The sequence below is a fragment of the Pieris rapae genome, chromosome 21, assembly GCF_905147795.1.
Source record: "Pieris rapae chromosome 21, ilPieRapa1.1, whole genome shotgun sequence".
NCBI classification, from domain to species: domain Eukaryota; kingdom Metazoa; phylum Arthropoda; class Insecta; order Lepidoptera; family Pieridae; genus Pieris; species Pieris rapae.
Window position 1 is genome coordinate 5,908,003 of NC_059529.1, and position 20,475 is coordinate 5,928,477.

General features: G+C 32.5%; 2 protein-coding genes across 2 annotated transcripts; both read right to left on the reverse strand.

Moving 5' to 3' along the window:
- Nucleotides 1-1,544: 1,544 nt before the first annotated feature.
- On the reverse strand, nucleotides 1,545-4,030 carry LOC111003848 (glutaredoxin-C3). The gene is made up of 3 exons (XM_022274575.2): nucleotides 3,772-4,030; nucleotides 3,448-3,552; nucleotides 1,545-2,077 (listed from the first exon to the last, which is right to left on the reverse strand). The coding sequence occupies exons 1-3, from the start codon at nucleotides 3,910-3,912 to the stop codon at nucleotides 1,979-1,981; spliced, it is 345 nt and encodes a 114-aa protein (XP_022130267.1). The 5' UTR covers nucleotides 3,913-4,030; the 3' UTR covers nucleotides 1,545-1,978.
- Nucleotides 4,031-17,159: 13,129 nt separating this feature from the next.
- Nucleotides 17,160-18,950, reverse strand: LOC111003822 (clavesin-2-like). The gene has a single exon (XM_022274539.2). The coding sequence runs from the start codon at nucleotides 18,796-18,798 to the stop codon at nucleotides 17,809-17,811; it is 990 nt and encodes a 329-aa protein (XP_022130231.2). The 5' UTR covers nucleotides 18,799-18,950; the 3' UTR covers nucleotides 17,160-17,808.
- Nucleotides 18,951-20,475: the final 1,525 nt, after the last annotated feature.

Here is a 20,475-nt window from a genome sequence, read left to right on the forward strand (position 1 = left end):
CGTTACGCAAAAACGACGCTTTCATCAATGGCATAGGATATAATATTAGTAGCTAGGGATGTTGCTCTGCGTATTTTTGTCCTTTAGTATAGAGTAGTTGTAAACAGAACTTTTTAGATTCAGTTGGATATTTTTTTGCATTGCCTGTTCTATTACGATACAAATTTAAAATATTTCCTAAATCAACAAATTTTATTAAGTTTTAGTAAATCTAACAAATCTGTAGATTCCGTTCTTTCTATTTGATGCTTGCTTTTTGAAGTGAAACTTCTTTAGGCGCATGAGGGTAAAACATTTATGGAACGTCACGAAGATGTGCAGCGTTTTTGTCGAAGAAAAGGGAAAGAGTGATTGACACCAATTGAGAGCGAGTGAGGAAGGGAGATCGAGAAAAAATAAACGCTCTTGGTTGATGTATTCGTTTAGTAGATACAAATTAGATCTTTATTATCATTAGCACGTATACACTGTGTAAACACTGTGAATATAGATATAAAAATATATAAAGTGATCATAAATTGGTGCTTTTACGTTAGTAAAAATTAATTTACAATAAAAAAATACATTTTTATTTGCAATGAAATAAAAAGCACTCTATTTTAACTTTTATATTCTTTATTTGTAAACAATATCTACTTGATAAATAAATTAAGCATCATTGATCAATGTTTATACCTAGCTTAAAAACTATATTGTAAAAGAAATAAAAAATCACGAAGTTCCATCTCTGTATTATAATTGTCCTATTGAAGCTGCGCGTAGCCTTGAGTGGACCGTATGTTTTCATCCCGTGCGAGTAATGGAGGGAGCCGTCGCCCATCTGAAGGATTTATTGGCGAATTAATTCGGACTGATTTAGCCAAGAACCATTTCGATTAACATAATTGACATTTCATTCCAAAAATTAAATTTTAATAAACCTGTACTTATTATAATTTATACTTATGAGGTTGAAGAAATTTTAAAGTCTTGCGTCTTTTTACATGGCATTATAAAATATAAGTTCAATTAAAACATGAAACTTATTGAAATTTTGTAACAATAAATTCCCTCCGTTAAATATGTGGACTCAAGATTTTAATTATTGAATTAAATACTAATAAAGACTCTGTGTTTGTTGGCTTTGTAACGCTGTTTTCCTTGGAAAAAATTATTTAAAATAAAATTCTCATATTCGAAGAGATTTTACAAATGACGCAATGAGTAGAAAAACTTAAGACCGAAATATGTCTTCGAGTTTCTCTTTCTCTTCTTTTCTTCATCACCTCGGAGCATAAGCCTTTCTTGTCCATACCACTTAGGAATGCAACTCCCTGCATCAATTTTATATGTAACTGGTAACTGAGAAGTAACGGACTCAAGAAAATAGTACTGCATTGTATCTCTTAACTAACTTTGTTATGACACACAGAATCTTAAAAATATCAATCGTGAATTTATCAGTAGGCATTACCTAACTTTCTATTAAGATGGATGCAATTGCCTGGTGGAAAAAAAAATGGTGAGATATTTTTGTAGTTGTTGACAAAAATAAAAAAATATAATTGTGTTCAAAATTTATTAAAATAAATAAAAAAATCTGTTACGAGATTAACATTGTACTTTAACATATCCCCAACTTTAATTAGAATCCCCAAAATTTCAATAATTTTATACTATTCACTGCTTTTTTTCTTATCTACGATAAGATAAAGGTTTACCATAAATTATTCAATTTTTATTAGAGGCGCTAGTAAATTGGTTAACCGGCAAGCTTACCACGTAACTCCAACATTTGATTTGGACATTATGTTTTGCGTACCACACAGTTCCAAGATAGCGACATCAGCACTACTACATTGCTTTATTTTGATAGTCTGATGACATCATAAGGGAACTGTGTTAGCAAGCGCCTGCCAATTTACAACCAAATTAATTATAGAAATCACTAGTGGTTTAAAGTAAGCTTGCAATTAAGTACAAATAATGCCTAAAACGTTTATCCTATAAGAAGCGGCTCCAATTTTCCGGTCTTATACAGTTTGTCAACATCAGATCCACCGCCAACACAGTTTCCATTAATAAATACTTGTGGTACCTGGAACGACAATCACATCATTACACTGTAAACAATAAAATCAGTTGACCGGCGAAAAAACAATAACTATGCTAAAGAAGAGCAAAACAAATGAGTAAATTTATGTACCTATGCCATAAAAATATATATTATGTTCTTTATGGTTTTAGTATTAAATGGCACATGAATAAAATACATCATTATATGCTATATGTGCCATACAGTATGCAATAAAAATTATCTGCTAAGTAGATTTTGTGGAGTCTATTTTTTTTACAAATACTTTGTTATATGCAAACCTGGTTAATTGATATAATGAATTTAATTTACAGACAGTACTGCATGCAAGTTATAATTATCAAATTTACATACAAATAAACATTATAATAATTGTTTGAATATTAAATGGTAATAATGCCTGTATAAAATTATTACAAAAACTAGTATACACCAACCTTGGTTATAAAACAACCTTGTTTAAACAATTTTATTTTAAAACAACTAAAATATTAATAAGTTACTTGAAATCCTTTGTTTCATTCAAATAAAGAAGATTGTACAAATTAATTGATAAACATTAAAAAACTGATAAAGAGACCACAGTCACAGGAAGATAAAATTTGTGGTTTTTAATGAGACTAATTGGGAACCACAACATTTTTATAACAGTTATAGGTAATCATTACATATCAAAATTGTTATTTGTCAAACTTAATAAGCAATCACATTAAATAAATCTTCCTGTTTTTAACAAAACCAAGTCTGACATCACACTCAACCTTAAGTAAAATTTCAACTACTGTATGCATACATTTAAAATTTTAATTACAATTTAAAAAAAGTGAATTATGTCTTTAAAAAATCAGTCAGTCACCTAACAGATTAATTTTCTGCCTCATCAAAAGCATAGAATTGAGTTTTTCTATGTAGGAGTTACATTTTTAATTTTACCAATTATCTGTTAAAATCAAGGACTTGTATTAACAACAACCAATAAACAACTTGATAAATATGTTATTACAAATTTGTATGGTACAATGACATCATCTAATGTTTTAAGGTTAAACACCATAAATATGAATAACTTATGAATATCTGTTTTTTGTAATATAAATATGATTTATTATCAATATTTTTCTGAAATTTAACAAGGATATATTCTTTTTTATAACCATTACCATTTCCAAGTACATATTACATTTATATAAAAAAAACTATAACTAAGTGAATGACTGATATAAATAGCAATTAATAAATATGCAGATAAGGAATTAACTGAATTTGAATTATAAAAAATAATTTGCTAAAACAAAAGAAGTTTTAAGGTAGAAATAAAAATAAATATAAAGTTCATTATAGTTACAAAATATAGTTCAATAATCATTACATACCGTTCTGAACCCTGTGATTTGGTACAAGGTATCTTGAATTGCATCTCCATCGTCACGCTGATCCAGTTCATAAACCTGGATGGGTTGATTTACTTTTGAGAAAACCTGGAAATACAAAGGACATTATTTGAAAACCTTATTTATTTTTACATGCCAAACACTTTAAAAACAGGATCTCTTCTACCTAATTTTAATATAAATATGAATAAACATGGTGTTTAGTTAATGTTGCAACATATTCAACTATGTATAATTCCATAATTTACAATAATATAATTGATACTTTGAAATGGAATTAAAAATTAAAGTACTATATTAACTTACATTTTTTGCCAATGTACAGTAAGGGCAATAAGATTTCGAGAATACCACGACTTTGTCCTGTGCTACAGCGCTCTTAATAAACTGTTGTATTTCGGCCGCCATGACTGGATTACTAAGAATTTTGCCAGACTGTGAGCCCATTTAAGTAAAACTATGCGTCAACGATATATACAATTCCCTGCAAAATATATAAATATAGTGGATATAATAATATTACAACAGAGCGGAAAACTACAAATTTGTGTGCAAATGTAAAGTCACTGTCAGCTGTCGAGTATCAAATATCAAAGACAATTAATAAATGTCACGTTAAGTGAATAACATGAGATAAGAGAAAAATCATGGAGTAAAGAAATCAATATTTCCTTTAAATAACATGACGTGTAGTTTATGAAGCTGGAATAGTTTCCGGTATATTAGCATAAACCGCTTTCTTATGCGATATAATGATATAATTTTTTGAACACTCCATAATTATTTTATTTTGTAATACTATTATGTATAAAAATTTATTTAAAGTTATTTTTATTATTACATATATGCATTATCGTCTCTAAATTAATTAAATAGTATAGTAGTGTTTTAAAAAACAGAAAGGTGGCGGTGTAATACAATAGTGTTGTTTATAAATGCTGTTTTTCTTAAAGCACAGATGGCCGTATTCGCAAAATGCATTCAATGGTCTTTTTGTTCCTTTGTGTTTCCACTAGCAAAAAAATATTTTAGGAATACTTTACTAAAATGATTATTAATTGATTTAAGGACGAACTTATTAACCCATCAGCAACATTCAACTTTAAAATTTAAAATATTTTTTGTCTTACGTTTTCGAAGATACTGAGAATTAAAAGTTTAAAACAGGCGAAGGATACCTACATATTTTCTTAAATGTTGTTGACTAATCGGCCTATTCATGCTTGAGTTGCACCATCTTTTGAAGTGAAACTTCTTTAGAATCGTTGTGATTTCAAACCGGATGCAACGAAAAAGCGACAGTAAAAAGAGACAGAAACATTAATTCATATGATTTAATGTGGGAGAAAATGAGATAGATAAACTTCTTTCGAATCGTCGTGATTTCAAACCGGATGCAGCGGTAAAGAGAGACAGAAACATCAATTCATCATATGATTTAACGTGGGAGAAAATGAGATAGGAGGCATTATACAGCCTCTATTTACTGCCGCTTTTTTTTGATCGAATTTCAAACTTTCGTTGTTTTAGTTTTTGTCAAATTAAAGATTTATATTAAACTTATAAATTAAAATGTATAATTAAAATATACTGTTTTTAAAGAACACACACATTTAGATAGTGGAAAATGATTAATTTATATTTGTTTTTGAAGGTTTCACTTCTACCATGTGTGAATTGCACAAATATTTTTTTTTTGTATATAAAAAGATATTATATGCAAAAACAGTTTTATAAAAGTTTATAATGTTGTAACTAAGTCTTAATGCATGTAATTATTTGTTTGAATAAATGAGTAGTCTAAAGGTAAACAAAACATATTATTTGTAACCACATGATTCACGAAGAACAATATTTCCGGTAGGTACATGACATGAACACAAAAGGAACGCATTATACCAACATAATTACAATTGTTAAGCGTAGAGCATATCACAGCTTTACGCAATGTGCATTTAATGGGTTGTATCTCGTACATAATATCTATATATATATATTTTAAATATCGTAAACTATAGGAAAAATACATAGATACGATTTACTTAAATAAACTCAAAGGAATTCAGTAAAAAGTATAAATATGCAACGGACAAAATTTGGATATGTTATAACCGCGTAACTTCTAGTCAACATAAATTATTTCATATATTTTTCTCCAGTTGTGTTATCGTTATGTGACTATAGTGTTATTATTATATTCAATACATTAAACCAATAAAAAATATAATTATAGTTAATTCTAATATATCTAATAACCTTAAAATGTAGCAGTTAAAATATATTATTAAAAGGAGTCCCTTTAGGCAAGGTTCCGAAGATACTGGCAGCGTTCCGCCTTTGAATAGCTAGACTATAATATTTTATTATGATATACATGCATTTCTGGAGACAGAGGTGTGGTGTTCGAATTACTTATAAAATAGTCAAGTCAAGAAAAATTTTCTTCTCCTTTTTGACATTTTACTTTGCCTTTTTCATATTATAATGTAGGCTTGAGTGTGCATCGGTTTTCGATTAGCCCAGCAAGGCTTAACAAAAATTTAAAAAGTATTTTTATTTTCTCCACTCAAATTTTCTTATTATTATTTATTTGATTACTTAAAAAAACTTATTTAATCAAGTTTTATGTTAATTAATTTCTTGATTTCTATTCATTTACTATCGTTATTTTTACTTCATTTATTATTCTCATTAGTAGGTATCCAGTTTAAAAGCAGACGAGTCGAGTTCCTATAATTAACTAACGGCACATTACAACATGAGTACGGTTATTGTAACTTCCTTTTGGACTTAAAAAGGGAAGTATTTTGTGTGTAATATATTCAGTTATCGTACCATACTAATAAAATTAGTAATTTAAATTCTACTTATTTGTTCTTTATTTTTGTTATAGTTTAATGTTTTTATCTGTGGGATATGTTTCAGGATCCGTCTATATAGGTTTTGATTTCAAATAATTTATACATAAGTAGAAAACCGCTCAATTGTTTGTGGTGTAATCTATGGTTCGCCCAATCATTTTAACTCTAATCGATTTTGCGCCAATTTTTTTTACACGTGCTTATCAGTCGTGGATTGAGAAAATCGCGTTTATAACCATAAATTGTTCATCTCAGACAATAAAATATTCTAAAATATTTACTTCTCGCCAAGTCTAAAAAAATAATAACGAATAGAACTTAAAATGGCCGCCATTTGAAGACGCATGGGTGCAGTGTTAACATTTTTCTCTTACAATCATATTACTTTTACCTTTAATTAAATTATTGAATTCGTAATTCACCAAGATAATATAAACAAGTTTAAACTTCCGTGTTACTTCTCAACGGTTGTTTTCAAATCATTTGCGACCACCTGCTCACATTGTACATTGTAAGCTGTATTTATATATAAGCTGTGCTTCTAAAACTGGTTTAACGACAGAGATGACGAATTTCGAATTCATACATACATACATGGTAATTGAATTCAAAACAAATTCTGTTAATATTAATTAGCCCTGAAATATTTTTTTTTATGTAATAGGAGTCAAACGGGCCCATCTGTTCGATACCGCCGCCCATGGACACTCACATTATCAGAATGCGTTACTAGCCAGTAAAGATTGGTAGGCTCATTTTTTGTTTCAGAACTAATAAATATAAAAAGAGGCTTAATATTATAAATAAACATACATGCATATATAGCATAGGGACCAAACCATTTATTTTATTATTAATTTTTATTTACCCGTTTTTAATAATTAGATATTATTACTTAAGAATATTGTAAATATAATGAATCACCAATTGGAAGAAGGGAATAAATCCAAAAAATAAGAACGGAGATAATAAAAAACACTTCATAACTTATTACTTTAGGCTTTATCTATGATTATTAAGAAAATATAAATCCTGATTTATTCACCAACAGACCTGCCTTAAATGCAATATTTATCTACGTATGCTCATCGAAATGTGTTGGGTTTATTCCCTTCTTCCAATTGGTGGTTCAATTCATCATAGTTTGAGAATCACTGAAGAATTTACAAGTATTATATTACTCAGGTTCACCTGTCGGGAACTGATTAAAGTAATCTATATTAAAATAATTATTAAAAGGACTGAATTTTCATTTAACTAAATTACATATTAATTAATAATATCGTTCCTAATGCCCTGATTACTTAGTCTAGTTCCAAGCGGAAGAGGTCACTGCCCTGTGGCGACACAGGAGCCAAACGAGGTGTATTTGGAGATACGCAGCATTAGGAAATGCTACAGGATTTCATTTATAATTAAAAATACTTTGGCAATCATAAACAGTTATCAAAAGCCCCTTGCTACATAATAATTGTTTTATTATGTAGCAAAAAAGTCTCCAAATCCGACTGCAATACATTAAAATATATAGCAGCAGATTTTCTTCCTTCAGTAAAATTATAGTTAAACTATGAAATTATTTAAATTTGCGTGTTGTTTCTTGGTCACGGGTGACAAAACAAACGGTAAAGCATACGGAATGTTGAAAGATGCTGCCATTAAAAGTATTTTATATTTAAATTGTAACATACACCTTTTTATGTGTAAATGAAACGGAAGTACTGATATTCAGTAATTTATCGGGAGCCTTTAGATTTGCTATGACTATGGCAATAAATGATTAATATTATATAATCTAAACGTTTAAAACATGTGTAAAAAATAAAGTCACGCTTATCATCCTTTGTTTCACACTCAAACGCCATTACGAATTAGTTTTCCCGCCAATTACATATATTTTTTTAATATTTATAAACAGCCAGTGACAATTTACTATGGTTTGGAGTTAAATTTTCAATTGTTCCAATGACAGGCCATATTGACTCTTGAATGTCCTAATTTAGATTATCTAAGATATTTTCTTTAGTATGTCAAGCTCAAACCACTAAAACGCCATCGTGTGTGATAAGATAGTCTTAAATGATAAGGTGTTATAATATTTACGTTTTGGACAAAAACTTTATGTATATATTATAGATAGGATTAAACCGAAAGATTTAACCAGTATTAGTAAATTTTCACAATAACGTTTAATTCTTTCGTCTCTTCAGGTGCTTTATTACTAAAAGTTTACTGTTAACTAGTCTGCTAGTTAAACAATTCCTCAGCGGATGTGATTCCGGTTTGTTCCCGTACATTCCGCAATCACGACTTCAGTCTTCTACCAGCCCGTCTGCTGCCTACCATTATAAGCTGAAACAAGTCGTATCGATGATGACGCAAAACGTGTACAAGGACCCCTGCCTCCAGAAGAACTATGTCTCAACTCACACCACAATTTCTGCTATTGAAATACTAGACAATATCCACAAAACCTTGTGGTTAGTACCTTAGGTACACATTGCTGACTTTTTGTGGTTCTTAACAGAAAATGTAGAACAGGAAATGAACCAAAAAGAAAATTTACTAAAGAAGTTCGATTAGTTAGAATTTTCTACTTAGAAACACTTAATAGATTTCTACTTCCTAAAAGGTCGCCAACCCACTTCCAAGTATGCAGGTGCGGCGGTTGCCACTAAAAAAAAGGACAGTTGTCTCCCTTTCCCTTTTTTGAGTAATTTAACCGTATTATTTATATACTGTAAAATAAATCAGTGACACTACAACCTTTAGATCTGGGCCTCAGATTTCTGTACCAGTCATGACCATTTGTCAATGTAATGCAAGTAAGTGATCAGCCTCCTATGCCCGAAATACTCCTTCAAATTTTTGGATCTAAGGCGGGCCAGTGTCCTCACGTTGTTATTGTACACCATTCTAGCGAATGTTAAATGCGCACTTAGAAAGTCCACTGGTCCATCGTCTGGGATGAGAGTCGTACGCGGAAGTAGACCAACACGTATCACATGCTTTATAATCATTACACTTAAGGCATAACCATCTTTAGTATATCTTTAACATAAATCATATATTAGAAAATAAGTGTAAGATTTTCATACCATAAATATCAAATAGAATTACTTGAGGTAATTCTCTCCTCTCCTCTTATGTTTAAGCTAAGTTGAGAAATTGTTAGATTTATTTGAGGGTTGAATTTTTTGATCATATTAAACTGAATTGCGTATAACATATGCTTATTCAGATACTTTGGACATTAAAATATACAATATATATATTTAGTCTAGCTATTCAAAGGGGGAACGCTGCCAGTATCTTCGAAACCTTGCCTAAAGGGACTCCTTTTAATAATATTTTTTAATAATTAAATTTTAAGGTTAGTTATTAGATATATTTTTATGTATTATGTTTTTTTAGCATTATATCTATGTAACACTGTTAATTTCTTGATATGTCCTTTTCTATCGAAGGCTTGACTCAAACCTACTCTCCGCCTTGCATGAGCCGCTAAACTAGTCTAGAAGTTGTCTTCCTCTTCTCCTTTATGTTATAAAAATATTAACAATACACAGAGTTAACACAAAGGCTGATATATAAATGCACAATGAACGTATTTTTATTGTTCGTTAATTCTACGAAAGCGTGCGCAGGCGTCACGTAAACACCTTGAACCAAAATAAAAGGTGAACGTCTCAAAATTTTAAGTAAATTTTATTTTTAAATGAAAACTTGTAACTGATATTTTCGAATTCCTTACAGAAATTTTCGCTTTCTGACCATGATTGCTGTATTAAATGGAAAAGAAAGAGACAGAGTGGACCGTGGTGACTAGGATTCGGGTTTAGATTTTTGTATATCCGTATCGATTTTTTCATAAAAAAAATTTCTTTATAAGTCACCCCTCTGTGCCAGAACCGAACCTGAACATCGTCGATTTTTAGTTCCATCATTCTTGCAAGTGTTAATTGTGTACATGGAAAGAAAATCCATTAATTGACTCAATTGTGTTTCGAACGCATGATGACCACTGGACTGCGCACTCTCAAGCCAAATGCTCACTTAAATCGTTGTATGTAATGTATCGCTTAAACCAAAGACAACTATTTATTCAGAAAGTTTCACCCTTAAGATAAGATTAAATTTTGAAAGAACAACGTTTTTATGTGATATCATAAGTGTCCGGTGTTATTATTACGCATTATCATTTTGTATGTACATTGTACATATTTGCAATTTTAAGTGATTCACTTATAATGTTTACATGAGTAAACAATAAACATTATACATGAAGTGTGTATTATTTTTAATGGATTGTGTAAATATTCGTTACCAAATTTGCAATTCAACATATTATTGTATGTTCAGAATTATATAAATATGTATAATCAATCATTTTTATAGTTATGACACACTAGTGACCCGCCCCAGCTTCGCACTGGTGCAATGAAAAGCAGGTTTTTATTATATATTGTTATTTCCGTCGCTGGAAAGCTCCGATAAAATACGCGTTCGATCGCTGCTAAATAAGTTGTAATGGGCTGTATAGATCTATATTAAATGAACAATGTATTCAAGGTATTTAATTGGTTCAGGATTAATGCTGTATTGGTTAAAATCGCTTCGAAAATTATCATTAAGTAAATGACAAAAAAAATTATTGTGGGTTATCCAAAACAGATAGACATATACAATCATGGACTTTTCTGTAGACCTTTTGTGTGTACAATACTTAGTACATTATTTTGATAAAACTGGTAGTTTGATAAAACTGTAGAAACCTCAAAAATAACAGTACTTTTCCACTATTTAATGGATGTTATTATACATATAAACCTTCCTCTTGAATCACTCTATCTATTAAAACCGCATCAAAATCCATTGCGTAGTTTCAAAGATTTAAGCTACAAAGGGACATAGGGACAGAGAAAGGGACTTTAGTAGTGTTTAAATAATATTAATTATTATTGTTTGGTATTAATTATAATCGTTTGTAGTGATTAAATAATATTAATTATTATTGTTTGGTCGAAATGAGAACAGTCTATAAAAATTTAGGTCAAAATTGTCATGTCGATAAATTGGCGGGAAGTCGAACAGGCGCTGGAAGTTTCTTGTTTCATAGGCCAAGACACGTTTTGGGTGATAGACCCAGAGTGCGTCAATAGTCATATCTTGTAAATTGATGTTACCTTTACTTTTTCTTGTCACTTTATTTAATTACTAGATGACCCGGTGAATTTCGTGTCGAGTAAAGAGATCGAGACGTCATACTACATTGAAACATAAATTTCTTGAAGCATGTGACAGCCAAGTCACATATCATTTTTTTTTCTAGCAATCCAAACGACATTGAATATTTCCTAGCTAGGAAGCGCTTTATTGGAATTTTCAATTTTTTTCCTACCGTTCAAACCTTCCCTTTTTTTTATAGAACAGGGGGCAAACGGGCAGGAGGCTTACCTGATGTTAAGTGATACCTCCGCCCATGGACACTCTAGATGCCAGAGGGCTCGCGAGTGCGTTGCCGGCCTTTTAATAATTGTTGCGCTCTTTTCTTGAAGGACCCTAAGTCGAATTGGTTCGGAAATACTTCAGTCGGCAGCTGGTTCCACAAAGTGGTGGTGCGCGGCTGAGACTGACTAGAAAAACGCGCAGTTGTGGAACGGTGGACGTCGAGGTGATATGATTCAAAAACATAAATTTCATGATCAAAATTAGCCAAATCGGTCCAGCCATTCTCGAGTTGATTATCATAACAATCTTTCATATATCATAATAAATAATAAAATCATATACTGATATTACAGTACGATTAATATGATCGCCTTGTGGTATTATCGAAATCGAGATATCTCGTTATTCCAAGCCACAATACCAGCCAAAACTAACCAACGGGTATATGATACATATGTGGTTTAAGTAGATCTATAGTAAGTGTACTAACGGTCTTATTCAATTATGATAATATCAGCCTGTCCTGGCTTTGTCCAATTGTCGATTTTTTTTTTCTTAAACATATTTGGGAATCCTATTAATCTCCTAACCGTTTATAGTATATGTGTGTAAGCTTCCATCAATGTTTGGGTGTTATCGGTACACACGCACACTACAATGAATAGACTAATGGAGACTAAAGGAGAGTGTCATGGTCAAAGTGAAAGATGCTTTTCATTTTGACCATGAAACTCTCTGCAGCTGAAGCAGGATGGAGTACAGGCCAAATGCGGAGGAACTATCGAAAGTTGTGAATATTATTCGGTATAAATGATTTTGATATCGTACTTTACGCCTCAACTATTTAGAACAATACATATATAAATAGTTATGTAAACCATATTTCTATAATCATTCTTATTTTACAATTTTCTTAACCTACAATGATACAAAATTTAAACAAATTTAATGGGTTTTTTCGCTGTGGCAGTATTTCTTTTGTGTGGCAACATTTCCTCCTGTATTGCGTTACTTATTCGTTGAATGAGAAAAGCACCGTCTGGGGTCACCGGCACTAACAATGAAAGTTGGAGGAAAGTTATATTCGAGCTGTCTATTAGTTTTCCTCTTTGTTTGTGACGGCGTCCATGCGTCGTGTTGTCTCTCCCCCTAAAGTATGGCGAGGGGGCCGATGGTTGGCCATGCGTCATACTTGTGAACGGGTGTTACTTGTGGTTACTATACAAACGTTGTGTAAAACAAAAAAAACTTGACGATTAAAAAGAGTGGCGGAGAATTTATTGCCAGTTTTTTTCCATTCTACGCCCTTGATTTGAGAACTGGCAGTAAATGTAAAATTAAATGTGTTTAATGTACATTTTATTTTTACACCGCTTCCTCTTTTGCCGATTGGGATTATAACAAACTCATTGAAATCGCAATTTGGATTAAAAAATGTTGAGGCATCAAAATATGATAACAGTAACTCGTAAATGCAATTGCCGTTGGCGTTTATGCAAATAGATCGTGACTGATAATCATTGGTGGTCTAACGCTAGTTTTATTACCAGTCCATATATAAATCACTTTTATTACTTAAGATAAGAATATGGTCTATGAACTTGTACCATAAAACGAATTTTGAAGATATAACTAACTAGGTATATTTAATGAGAGGTTTAAACGTGTTAATCTATACTAATATTATAAAGAGGAAAGGTTTGATTTTTTGTTTGTTTGTTTGTATGAATTGAATAGGCTCCGAAACTACTTGGCAGATTTGAAAAATTCTTTCACTGTTGGAAAGCTACATCATTCCTGAGTGACATAGGCTATATTTCATTTTCAAAAAAATAGGCATCCTCACTAAAATTACGATAACATTAACATTTGTTTATTATTTGATACAATTCTAACAGATGGCGCTGAGTTAAAGGTAGTAGTTTGGCAAGACGACGTTTGCCAGGTCAGCTAGTATAATATATTTGGCGAAGCATTTATACGACGTAAAATTACTGGAAGAAAAACAAAACAACATCTGTTACTTGGCGGGAATTATATTTGCTTTCATAACTGTACCGTTGTAAATAGATTTGTCTCTTTCCATCACAGCGTAATAGAATTTTACAGAAAGAGATAAAAAAGAACTTTAGTTTTTTTTTATAAATAAAGAGGTTAGTCTTTATTCGTATTCAGAGTAACAAGTTCCAAGAACCGTTAGTAAAAGGATCCTTCAAAACCGTACAAGTCAGGCGAAATAGTGTTAAATTACACCAAATCGATTCATTACACGTTTATGGATTAAAATATAAGGTGACTATAGTTCTTCCGTTGCGAGGGACGACGGAAACGAGCCTCGTGACTCATTTGTGGACGTAGGGTTGTCACATGCACAATAAGGCGCAATACGTAATATAAGTACGCCATAGCGACTGTTGCATAAAACATTCGAATATAAAATTGTGCTCCTGCGTAGTCCATTTACAATACCTTATTCAAAGAAATAAACTTAAACAAGTGAATGTTTGTTAATTTTCTTCGCGAAACTTTCCAGAATCCACCCAATAAACTCTTAAAACTGGGTATAGATACCGTCTAAAAATCAAAAGAATTGTTAGTCTAGTGAAGTTTATGCTTACAGAAATCTTAGATTAAAGACAGAAATAATATTAACTCATTGATATTAAATGATTTTTTTACGCCATATAAAAATTGGACGGCTAAATTAATATATTTTTGTGTGAACAAGTTGTATATATACATAATAAAAAACTATCAATAGTGTCCTATCATTTTGTCCTCCACCGAAATAAAAAACGGAGAAAACTCCCCGCACCCCGCAGTCCCCTCAACCAAAAATTGGTGGGGCGCGTCTTCGTGTTTTGATCTTTACTGGCTGTTATGTTTCGTTTTGTATCCATATTTCCTCTTAAACTGTTTTAATTCTTGTTGAACAACATGTTGTATAACATTTGTAAAGATTTACATTTTTCTTACATAGTAATAATGAATTATTATAAATTAAAAAAAAATAGTCTATCCGTAATACTGTCGAGTCAATCTAGCCAGCCCTAGTTAAAACGCTCATTGTACTTTACTAGCCATTGTCTAAAGCGCATCATATGGAGCCATTCGCGATCATAAACAATTTGTAATACAATAGATAAACGTCAATGTATTCATGGCTTTGGCTAGAAAAGGTTTGCTAAGTTTGATATTGGGGTGAATATTAATTGCCTACTTATCTACCTACTTATCGTCTAAATGTCAATTTTGCACATAGATGCCAAAAACGGCTCAAATAAAAACAAAAGAAGATCTTAAGATATTCTCCGACTTTGTTCTCTTTGGCGTATTTATTTATTATTTAAGTTTACCACTTCATACATAGTACTAAATGTACGGAATATTTTACAAAATCATCCATCTAAAATTTATGACAATTCAAGTAAAATCATCAAATCAATCTAACGACACACTTTTTAAAACTTTATTTTTAATTATCTTTTTGACAGTGTTAAAAAGAGATACATAGTCCAACCCAGCTCCGAATCCCAGTTGAATAACAGAATTATGTATCGTGGTCATGTGTTTCATCAATAGACAAGTCTTCTTTCTGTGTTTGATACACGACTTTCTCCATCTTTCCATTTCTGTCTGTTTCACGATGTTTTCCAACTAAGTGTTAAATGCTCTCATATAAAGATAGTCCAATGGTGCACAACAGAGGCTCAAAGCTATGATCAGGAATGAGAAAGTTACGAAGCCACAAGGTCAACACTGCTCAATCAACGACAAAATAGAGGCCTAAATATGCTTAGGGAAAACGGGCATTGCTTAGGAGAAAAAACATTCTTATCTACCACAGATAACACAGTTTTATCTGTTTTGTAGTTTTTCATACAATCGATACAGAGCGATAAGGCTTATCTTATGTACATTACATAAAGGTTTAGGAAATACTAATCATGCTAATAGTGTAATAGGGAAACCATTGTTGTTTCAAGCAGTAGTTACTATTAGGATGATTAGCAAGGATTGTGCAAATGATGTCTAAACCAGGAAATCGAAAAAATGTACTAAGGCAAAAACCATTTGAAATACCTTGATCCCTAATAAAATGAGTGGAGCTACAACTGAGTCTTAGCATCATGTCTGTTATTAATTATTCAATATATAGGCCAAATTTCAACAAACAATTTTATCAGACGTCGAGGCAGATACAAAATGCACCCGTATCACCTCGACATCTCCGCAACTGAGCGATTTTAAGGCAATTTTTGTCGCGCACCACCTCTATGTGGATGCTCACTGATGTATTTGGTTCGCAATTCTTAGGGTCCTTTAAGAAAAGAGAGTACTAATACTTAAAAGGTCGGCAATGCATTTGCGAGCCCTCTGCGAACGATAGGAGCGAGCTCATTTGAGCCTGAGAACAATGTTTAAATTTTTTTTTTAATATTATAAGAAAGAGGGTACTTTGATTACTCACTTTGTGTTATAGACATTTGAATTAGGCTATTTATCTGCAGAAAATTAAACAATATACTATATATTAATATTGTTCAAATGCTCAAGAGATATATTCTTACATATTATTCAAACCGGCTTCTTTCGTTTATCTGTATGGACCCAGGGCCTGATTAACCCGAAGGCTAATTAGGCTGCAGCCTAGGGCGCGAAGAAATAGTTTCTTCGCTAGCATTAATCCCTGCATATTTCAACTAGATCGACACAAAACATTAAATGAACTGTGAACTGGATCTACAAGCAAATGGGAGATTTTAGTATCCAAATTAGGTGAAGAATCGAAGGTACAAAAAATCTGGCAAAAACTTGAAAAAAAAGTAAAGATACCAAAATAGATGGGTGTTACCAACTGCTGCAAGCTGCGAAGGTCTTTTTAGCACTTAAAAGAGTAAAGTTACTTGCGCTCCACACTCCGCAAGAAAAAAAAATTTTTTTAGAAACTATTAAATTTGAAAAAAAAAATAGCCTACAGTGGTCAGAACCCTTGATTAGTCTCTGTATGGACGCTATACAAAAACAAGCTAAGGAATTTTTAAGATATCAACAAAAAGTGAGTCATGGAGGAGGTTTGTGTGTCTCGTGTAAATAAAATGACCTATAATATTTAAAAGGTCACACAATCTTGCTAAAATACCGAAACCCACGCGGGCTAAAAAAACGTCTTAATTTTTATCCTCAATTTTGCGAAAGTTTTGTTTCTTAGTACTTTATTACACTTAATCGATTAACCGGTTTTATGTTAGCATACATACCATAAGTATATCGGTTTTTGTTTAACCTATCAACGCTTAAAAAAACACGTACTAAATGAATTCATGGCATATCTTGAGACATGACGAAATATTACAAAATCAATTCCAATAAAATTCAAGGTACAGTTAAAAAGTTTATTGCTTCAATATTAATAATTAACAATAAGACATCACAATGAGTATCTTGGGTATACAAAGATAATAGGAAACAATTTGGCTCGTTTTAACAGCCCTATTCGGACCACAATGGACGGGAAGTCTATGTCAAGAGAGCTTCTACATTAGAACAACGGTTCAGAACAAAATTTAATACTGACAATAATGTACTACATATGACTATTCCAAAACTTATAATAATAAATGCGAAAGCCTCACTGAATAAGCATGCTATCAAACATGAGATTGTCAACGATTAGCGCATAAATAAATAGACTTAAACTATTTATATTAAAGTTCATACAGACGCACACACGATTGAGAGCTTGAAACCGTTAGCTCTCTGCACAGGGATGAGCCCGGCTACAGATTATTTCGCTTGACTCACATCTTTAACGAGCGTGAAGCGACGCCAATAATTAATTTGAACGTCGAGCAATTTCATCGCACAATACCGAAAATAAGCATAAAAACATCCACTTAATGGCTAAACTCGTTAAAATATAACACTTCATATCACAAAAGGCACGCGTAGCACCAATATGGGGCGACACGCCCCAGTGAAATGCACAACTGTCCACTGGAACCAAGTAGTGAGGCCATCTTTGTTACTATCAATCTTTATCGCGTAGTAATTCTGACTTTGCACTTTTTTCATTTCCATGAAATGAAAAGTTCCCATTGTCCTTTTGCTTATACGCTTTGTCCACTTTTGCCGCTGGAAGTTCTTTATCCTTGGCCACCTTCGTCGACACCTGAGCAGGTGGCGTATCTATGTTCTCGAATCTACAGAATTGTTGCAACCACAGCTCCGAGTTGTAGGAAGGTCCTTCGCCTCCCAATTCCGCTGGGAGTATATCCAGTGGCAAAGAGTCGTGCAGAGTCGATAAATTGTTGCCATGAAGCACTATCCGTTCTCTCGTCTTTGCTTTCAGGTAAGGTTTCACAACGGCCAATGCGGTCTCTACATACCAAGGCTGTCCGATAAAATGAATACTTTTGAAGCGCACAGGCAGGCAGTCCTGAAGACAATCAATCATCATTTTCAGAGTCTTAGCTTGTAAACTACACGATTGTTTGAACGTAAACTCGGTCCAATCAACAATCATAACGTATCCGTTTGCTTGGTTTTGTGTTTCTACAAGTGTGCGTTCTAATGTTAGTAACAGTGCCCTGAAAACTGACACTAACGGGCAAGCGTGGGGTGTCCAGTTCGAGGCAAACATAAGTAGAACACAGCGCCCCCTCCGGTCACGTTGTGCAAGCACGCCTGGTAGGCCGTCGGCGAGGGCTCGGAGCACGCCCCCGTCCGCCGGCGCCCACAGTTCAGGGTGCTCCCGACGATATTGATGGTAACGGACTAGTAACTCGAAACTCTGCTGAACGTCATGCTTGCTGGCATAAAGGAAACGCCGCAAAAAGTGGTCGTCTTGACATCTGCTTTTATCGCGCAACGCGAGGTTAAGGCTTGAATCGACGGCTTCCTTGAGGCCGTCCAGGGCGCGTTGTCTGTCTCCATCGGTGAGTCTTTTCCTGGATACGTCACAGAGACGCTCATTCTGCATTTGGTGCACCCTCCAATCGAATTCGGCGTACTCGTTCATGTTTGGTGTGAGTCATGCGGCCTTTCACTAGCATGGGTTGCGCGCGCGCCGCGTGAAGCTCGGGGCCGACTGTGCGCCGCGCGGGGCGAGTGCCGCCGCCATTGCTAGGCGTTCATTAAACCGCACGGTGTTTCGTTCACACCTACTTGCACGGGCAGTACTTGTAAGATAGCGACTGGTACTAGTCTTATCACCTGTCAATATGTTACAATTTTTCCTCGAAAATGAACATGTGGCACGATTTAGATAAAATCACGCTGCTTTATCAGTTACTGATATTACTGCTAATAAAGGATAAAATAACCACAGAATATACATATATTCTTTGACACGTAACTACTCAATTTGGTTAGTTCAACCATCCGAATAATTGAGTAATAAAATGAGTCTATAATATTCTTTTCGTAATATTTTTATATTAGTTTTCCTTTAAAATTATAGACTATACAGTGCATCCTTTAACATTGTCATAATAAATACTTCATTATTACAGTTACTGGCACGTTACAAACGAAGCATAACTTGCACAGGCAAAGCGAGTTATAAATAAAGAAAAACTGAAGGTTGGCTGTATACCGGTCAATTGGCTGGCTGGCCGGTGACGTCGGCTGCGCGTGAGTAAGAGATGGATGTATGGTTGGACAGAGATAGATGGTCACAGTGTAGTGAATATTCAGTGAAACATGATGACTCATGAGTGAGTAGTAGTATGTTAAAATATAGGTTAGACGTTTTTAAGTAAATCTTTGTGTATGTAAGACATATGTGTGTAATTAATTATTATTAATACACTTAGTAATACTGAAAAATTAATCGATGACATTGATCTTGTTTGTTTAAAATAAATTTAAGCATACAGTACAGTTTGTATAAACTTTTGAAGATCATGTAAAAAACAAGTATATCATAACACAATTAAATAATAACGGCAACAATTAATGAACTAATTTCTGTAATTTCTAACTGACCTGTATACATTTTGGACAACTACATACAATCAATAAACTGTGGTGCATCCATACAAAACCTTATTCGTATGGTATCGGTTGCCCGAAAAACGTCCGCACTTTGTTCAATTTATCGTAACAGCAACTGGTTACTCACATACATTAATCCTTAAATGGTTCACTATGTATCAACGGCATCGATACAGACTTTTTTAATATTACGCAATACATGATTTTATCGTTAGGAATATTAAATAACAAGTATAATATAGTTATTCTTATTAAAAAATAAAATTCGAAATACGAAAATAAATAAAAACAAGAATAAAAGTAATTCATGGATGATTCAAAGTAAAAGCTGGGAGGATATAAAAGAAAAATATTTTAAATAAAGAATAAACATTTTAATAATCAAGAATTCCAATTTCAAATATAAAATTAATAACAACGTAACAAAAATATTTATTTATTTTTGCTAAATTCATTCCAATTTCAAATTGAAAAAATGTCATTAGTCATAATGATAATATTAAATTTTAATAACAATGTAATGATATAGATTAATATCATTAAACACGTCACGTAATAAAGATTTCAACGGTCGCGCCGTCTCTATAGAACAAGCTCCTTTGGGATCGCTTTCTCTTTGAGGATACCTTAGTCAGCTACTTTCTTTTATATTTAAAAATAGTCAACATTTTAAATTTACAAGGAGTTTTTAAAACATAAT

Excerpts from the sequence above, each read along its gene's own strand:
- LOC111003848 (XM_022274575.2), bottom strand. The coding sequence starts at position 3,912 with ATGGGCTCACAGTCTGGCAAAATTCTTAGTAATCCAGTCATGGCGGCC. Across the intron at positions 3,553-3,771 it reads ACTGTACATTGGCAAAAAAT|GTTTTCTCAAAAGTAAATCA; the intron begins GTAAGTTAATAT and ends TTGTATTTCCAG. Across the intron at positions 2,078-3,447 it reads AAATCACAGGGTTCAGAACG|GTACCACAAGTATTTATTAA; the intron begins GTATGTAATGAT and ends TTGTCGTTCCAG.
- LOC111003822 (XM_022274539.2), bottom strand. The coding sequence starts at position 18,798 with ATGAACGAGTACGCCGAATTCGATTGGAGGGTGCACCAAATGCAGAAT.